Below are 5,871 nucleotides of genomic sequence, written 5' to 3' on the forward strand. Positions count from 1 at the left end.
CCTTTTCCTGTGCCCCCCCTGCACCTTCACGCCCCCTTGCCCACCCTGTCCCATTGCACCTCATTGCTTCTCCCTTGTCCCTTTACACCCCTCTGCTTGTCACCCACAGCCACATCCCACTGCATCCCCCCTCATCCTCATTTTCCACCACAGATGGTTTTCTCACCCCTGTGCCCCCCACCCCACCTTACACGCACTTCTCCCTCTGCCTCCCACCCCTCATCTGGGCGTGGGGGCCCTTCCCCTTGTCCCAGCCCTCCCTTCCCCAACCCCTTGCCCGCCCAGGGTGCCCCCCAGGCACGGTGCCTGCAGCCCCCACTCCCCCTGCCCACAGGGCACCTGCCCGCGCTGAGGACGCGGGACGAGGGCACCATCTCCAAAACGCAGCAGATCATAACTCACCTCAGGAAACAGGTATGGAGGGGTGGTGTGGAGCACCCCCTTCCCCGGGCTAGGGGGGCACCAGAGCCCCTCTGTCTGGCAGGATTCAGCACGTGGTGTCTCCTCTGCAGAAGTACAACGCCGACTACGACCTGTCGGCCACGCAGAACGCAGACACGCTGGCCTTCGTGTCCCTGCTGGAGGAGAAGCTGCTGCCGGTGCTGGTGAGGCTCAGGGGGGAGCCGTGGGGAAGGGGGGTTCGCCAAGGGTGGGATCTGCTCCCTGGAGACGTGTCGGTGGGCTCAGGTGTGTGCCCACCCCACTGCGGAGCCGAAGAGCACTACCGGCAGCGACATCCCGGGGGTCTGGCGTGGCAGGGATCAGGGGTGGGTTGTGCAGGCAGGGCTGGGGTCTGCCCTGCACCAGGATGTTCCCACAGCCCCTCGTGGTCTCTGGGGTGGCCGTGCTGGTGGCAGGGGCTCTGGTGTGCCGGCCCCCCTGGCTGCAGCCCCGCCGTGGCCGGGCCGCGGGTTGTTCTCCGCCGCAGATCCACACGTTCTGGGTGGACGCGAAGAACTACGTGGAGCACACGCGGAAATGGTACGCGGAGACCATCCCCTTCCCCCTCAACTTCTTCCTGCCCAACTCCATGCACAAGCGGCACCTGGAGCGGCTGCAGCTCATGTGGGGGGACGACTACATGGAGGATGAGGAGAAGCTGGAGAAGCAGGTGAGGGATGGGGGGTCTACAGCAGCTCCTGGGTGGTGCACGGGGGGTCCATGTGATGCCAAAATCCAAATTGGGGGTTGGGATTCACCCCCTCTGTCTCCCTTGAGCACCGTGGCAGTGCCTGGGTGGGTGACAACCCTCTGTCCTCCTCCTCCTCCTCCTCCTCCTCCTCCTGCAGCTCTACCGGGAAGCTCGGGAATGCCTGACACTCCTCTCCCAGCGCCTCGGCTCCCAGAAGTTTTTCTTCGGAGACTCGTAGGTGGCCAAAGAGGGAGCAGGGGAAGGGACCTGAGAGCCCCCTCCACACCCTGGCGGGGCTGAGCCTCCCCTGGTCTGCAGGAGAGTCACAGCCCTTGTGCATTGCTTTGGGGGTGGGACAGGGCTGTTCCAGGCAGCAGGGAGTGAGGAATTCAGGCTGTGGGAGTGGTCTGAGATGGGATCAGCCTGCTCCCCTGTCCTCACCTCAGGCTGGAGGCAGAGTGCCTTCCCAAGGAGGAGAAGCCATGTGCCACTCCCCAGGGTGCTGGGTGGGTGGCCAGCGGGTCTGGGTGGCTTTGGGTGGGGACAGTGGCCCAGCTCTGGCTCTCTGTGCCCCAGGCCGGCCTCCCTCGACGCCTTCGTCTTCAGCCGCCTGGCGCCGCTCCTGAAGGCGAAGCTGCCCAACGGGAAACTGCAGCAGCACCTGAAGTCCCTGCAGAACCTGTGCAACTACTGCACCTCCATCCTCAGCCTCTACTTCCCCTGGGATGGAGGTGAGGGCCGTCCCCCACCTCACCCTGCGGGCTCAGAGTGACCTTTCCCCTCCACACACATCTCATCCCTGCTCTGTTCCAGCTGACCCCCTGGCCGGTGCCCCACGGGCTGCAGGCACGGACAGCAGTGAGGGAGAGGAGGACCCCCACAAACGGCGCAAGCAGCTGCTGTCGGTGCTGGTGGGGCTGGTGGCCATGCTGGGCTACGCCTTCCTGAGCGGCATCGTGTCCATCCAGCGTGGCGGCGTGGGGCCGGCCGGCCGGCAGCCCATCGCCATGGAGGAGGAGGAAGAGGAGGGGGAGGAGTGAGGACGAGCTGTGTGACTGTCCCAGACACCTGGAACTGACTGTTTTTACACTGGGAGCCTGGCAGCGTCATTCCCTGTGGGTGCTCCACTCTCTGTCCCGCCAGGAACCACCACGGCCCTCACTGCAGGAGTGTCCCTGCCACGCCAATAAACCTCCCTCTTGTCCTCTCAGCACGCTCAGAGTCCTTCCCAGTTTCCCCAGTCGCTCCAGGCTGGAGTGCTGCAGTGGGCACCAGCAGCTCTGCCCTTGGCCCCAGGCCCAGGTTCTCACCGGGGACTGGGCACAGAGGGGCCCTAAAAGCATCTGTATTGTCTCAGCTGCATCCCGTGTCCCTTCTCCTGCAGCTGTGCAGCTGAGCCCACATCGTTCCAACGTGGAATCCCTCTGGGCAGATTCTATGGGGCTCATCCCTCCCCCTCCACGCTGCTGCCTGCCCGGCTGCCCCGAGAGCAGCGGCGGCACAGCTGGGGACGTGAAACCGGTGCCAAGCGCGGCCGGGGCTGCTCGTCAGGACACGTCCCCAGGCCCGGGAGCACTCCCCGCTGCCGGCGGGACACCCGGAGCCCAGCTCCAGCAGCCGGGATCCCTCCGGCGCTGACATGTGTTTGCATTCCTCCACGCCTGCCAGCGCCGGGGAGCTCCCGCGGCTGGCACGGCCCCGCAGCACGTCCCGCGTTGAGCGTGGGCTGCCCGCGGTGGGCTGCGAGCGGGGTCGGGGGGGCAGCCACCTGGGCTCCCTGTGCGCCCCTTCCCCCCGCGTGGACCCCTGGGCCACCCGGCGTGGGGCTGGTCCCCCCCCCCGGCGCTGGCCGCGCTGCCGCCGTTCCCTGCCGGCCACTGCGCGTTTACGAGAGCGCAGATGGAAACAGCGGCGCCGGGCCAGCCCGGCACACAGCCCTCGCTTGTTTGGCCGCCCGCTGCCGCCGCCACCGGCATCCCGGCCTTGCCGCTGCGGTGGCTGGATGTCCCCGGGCCGAGCTCCTGGACACGAGCCCCACGTGCCCCCCACCCAGCCCCGATGGTTGGGGGGTCCCCTGTGCCGTGCGGGAGCGGAGCTGCGGTGCCGGGCAGCTGCGGAGCCTCCCCCGTGCTGGCCCAGTTCAAGGGGCCCCACTGGGAGGGGGATGACTCAGTGCAGCCCCCCCCAGCCCGAGCCCGCTCCCCCATAACGTCACTGAGGAAGTATGCGCCCCAAGCTCCCGGTTCCCATTAGCTGGAGGGGCTGATGGCTGCTCCGGCAGGAGAAACCACAGCCGCCTGCTCTGGCCGGGGAGAAACCGGAGCTGCCGACGCCAGGGCTCTGCACTAAATCCCGGCTGCGGGTCCTGGCTGCTCTTGGTCCGCCGGGCCCTGCCAGCTTCGGGCCCTGCCCTGCCCTGCCCTGGGGATGCTGCAGTGGCAGATGGGAGGGAGATGCCACCCCTCGGGGTGACAGTTCCCTGCATCCTGGAGCACCAACCCCGCAGGATGCCCCCAGGAACAGGGCAGGACAAGGCAGGGCAGGACTCCACGGGGCTCAGGAGATGCCATCAGCCCCAAACCTACCTCCTGCATCCCTGACAGATCTTGCCCGCTGAGCTGGCACCAAAGGGGGGGTGGGGGCGCAGGCGAGGTTGTAGAAAACCTATTTATTTTACGAAAACATCTAGAAAAGCGCAGGCGTCGCAGCCCCTGGATCAAACAGGTCCCCTGGGGCACAAGAGGGCCACAGGGGCTCTGCTACAGCCCCAACCCCATGAGGGGGGTCCCATCCCAAAGCCCCCACCAGCGCCGTGCTCCCAGTGCCGGCACTTCGCTCCCGCGGGAGCTGCGCTAGGCTGGCTGTGCCCACAGGAACGTCTGGATGGAGTCACTGGGAGCCACGGCCTCGATGAAGCCGACCCGGGGGTCGGAGATGCCGAAGGACACGTCCACGGCGGAGCTGAGGGGAATGAGAGAGGGGGTGGAGCTCAGAGGGAGCGGTGGAGCCTTGCGGCAGGGCGCAGGGCTGAGCCACTCACCGGTTCAGGACCACCAGGACGACGGCGCCGTCCGGGCGCAGGAAAGCCGAGTGCTCCAGGTCACACCGGTGGCACTTCTTGGAGACGGTCAGCCCCACGCGCTGCGAGCCCTCGGGGATGAACTTGCTGTGGGGACAAGCGGGGTCTCAGCAGGGTGGCCAGGAATGGCACTGGAGCCGGCGGCAGGAGCCAGCAGCGCCTGACCCACCTGAAGTGCCCCAGGTGGTAGAACATGGGCTGCTTGTAGAAGACGTCCTTGCTGCTGTCCACGATGACGGGGCTGTCCACGTAGTTCTTGCTCCAGTTGGGGCCCCCCTCCATGTCCAGGGCCAGGTTCCAGTCGGTCCAACCTGTCACGTAGTTGTTGAGGTTCTGCGGGGCAAGGGGTGGAGCTGAGTGCCGGTGCTGAGCCACAGGGGGTTGCTGGTACATCCCCGTCCCCTGCCCAGCCCTACCGTGAGGATGCTGTGGCTGTACTTGCTCCCACGGTCCCAGCCACCCAGCACCACCCTGGGCTCCCAGAAGTAGGAGCCAGTGGAGGCCTCTGTGGAGAGGAGGAAATAGTCCGGGAAGAGGTGATGGGTGATGGAGAGCGTCAGGTCGATGGGAGCCAGGAAGTCCAGATACCAGTGGATGCCGATGCCGCTGATGTAGCTGGCGGCCACAGGGTCTTTGAGAACCTGGCAGGAGAAACAGGTCACCGGTGCCCAGGGCTGGAATAACCGCCGTGGGAGTGGGACAACTGTTGTGGGACTGGGAGTGCTGCAGTGAGGACTCACCACCTGGGCCCAGTAGGGCAGCATCACCCTCTGGTCGTCCAGGATGATGAGCTGGACGTGGCGGTGGGAGCTGTTGGCCAGGGCTGGGCCCAGGTCCTGGGCGATGAAGTCCCGCTGGTGCTCGGGGGAGAAGCCCAGGCATTGGAAGGGGTAGAAAACAATCTCCCCAGCTGTGGGCTCATTCCCTGCCGTCACTGCCCAGAAGGTCAGGTTGTGCTTGGCGTATTCATCCAGGAACCTGGTGTGGGGCAGATGGTGAACGGCCCCGTCTCATCCGTGCCAGTCCCAGCCCTGGCACAGCATCCCCTGGCACCCACCGTGCTCCCATGGCCCCTCACCTGATGAAGTACTTGGCCCAGGCCTTGTGGTACTTGTCCCCAGGGTTACCCTTCAGCGTCCCCCTCCCCGTCATCGCGCCGTTCGTCTTCATCCAGACGGGGGAGGTCCAGGGGCTGGCGTACAGTGACAGCGGCCGCTTGGCCACCGCCTGGGCTGCCCGCAGGATGGGGATCTGGGGAGAAGTGGGATGGCACAGAGTCCTCCAGGTCTGCCCCAGTGCTGGCAGTGCAGGCAGCAGGAGTCCTTCTCTCTCTCCCTGGAGGTGGGAAGGTGCTCCCCTTCCCCATCCCAACCCATTCCATTCCACAATATTCCATCCCATCTCAGCCAGGGGCCAGGAGGAGTCCTCTCCCTCCCCACTGGCAGGAAGGTGCTCCCATTCCCCTTCCATTCCCTTCCCATCTCATTCCCTTCCCATCATGTCCCTTTCCATCTTTTCCCACCTTGTCTTCCTTCCAGATAGAAGGATGAGGCCTCTCTCTCTCTCCATCACTGAGACAGAACTCATCTTCTCCACCCCATCCCATCCCGTCTCATCCCATCCCATCCCATCCCATCCCATCCCATCCCATCCCATCCCA

The 5,871-nt window shown here is 65.8% G+C and overlaps 2 protein-coding genes across 2 annotated transcripts in view; one reads left to right on the forward strand and one right to left on the reverse strand.

Moving 5' to 3' along the window:
• MTX1 (metaxin 1) overlaps positions 1 to 2,345 on the forward strand; it is a 4,817-nt gene extending 2,472 nt beyond the window's left edge. The window contains exons 2-7 of the mRNA XM_027906462.1: positions 286 to 414; positions 513 to 605; positions 929 to 1,111; positions 1,290 to 1,366; positions 1,709 to 1,863; positions 1,946 to 2,345. Coding sequence (XP_027762263.1) covers positions 286 to 414; positions 513 to 605; positions 929 to 1,111; positions 1,290 to 1,366; positions 1,709 to 1,863; positions 1,946 to 2,172 — 864 coding nt within the window. The 3' untranslated portion in view covers positions 2,173 to 2,345. The remainder of the gene's footprint in view (positions 1 to 285; positions 415 to 512; positions 606 to 928; positions 1,112 to 1,289; positions 1,367 to 1,708; positions 1,864 to 1,945) is intronic.
• A 1,639-nt stretch (positions 2,346 to 3,984) lies between these two features.
• LOC114069571 (lysosomal acid glucosylceramidase-like) overlaps positions 3,985 to 5,871 on the reverse strand; it is a 3,729-nt gene continuing 1,842 nt past the window's right edge. Inside the window, exons 6-11 of the mRNA XM_027906463.1 lie at positions 5,290 to 5,462; positions 4,952 to 5,189; positions 4,628 to 4,852; positions 4,381 to 4,544; positions 4,173 to 4,298; positions 3,985 to 4,093 (exon numbers count right to left, since the gene is read on the reverse strand). Coding sequence (XP_027762264.1) covers positions 3,985 to 4,093; positions 4,173 to 4,298; positions 4,381 to 4,544; positions 4,628 to 4,852; positions 4,952 to 5,189; positions 5,290 to 5,462 — 1,035 coding nt within the window. The remainder of the gene's footprint in view (positions 4,094 to 4,172; positions 4,299 to 4,380; positions 4,545 to 4,627; positions 4,853 to 4,951; positions 5,190 to 5,289; positions 5,463 to 5,871) is intronic.

The sequence above is a fragment of the Empidonax traillii genome, unplaced genomic scaffold (assembly GCF_003031625.1).
Source record: "Empidonax traillii isolate 1590-97213 ecotype Southwest subspecies unplaced genomic scaffold, ASM303162v1 scaffold1298:size161147, whole genome shotgun sequence".
NCBI classification, from domain to species: Eukaryota; Metazoa; Chordata; class Aves; order Passeriformes; family Tyrannidae; genus Empidonax; species Empidonax traillii.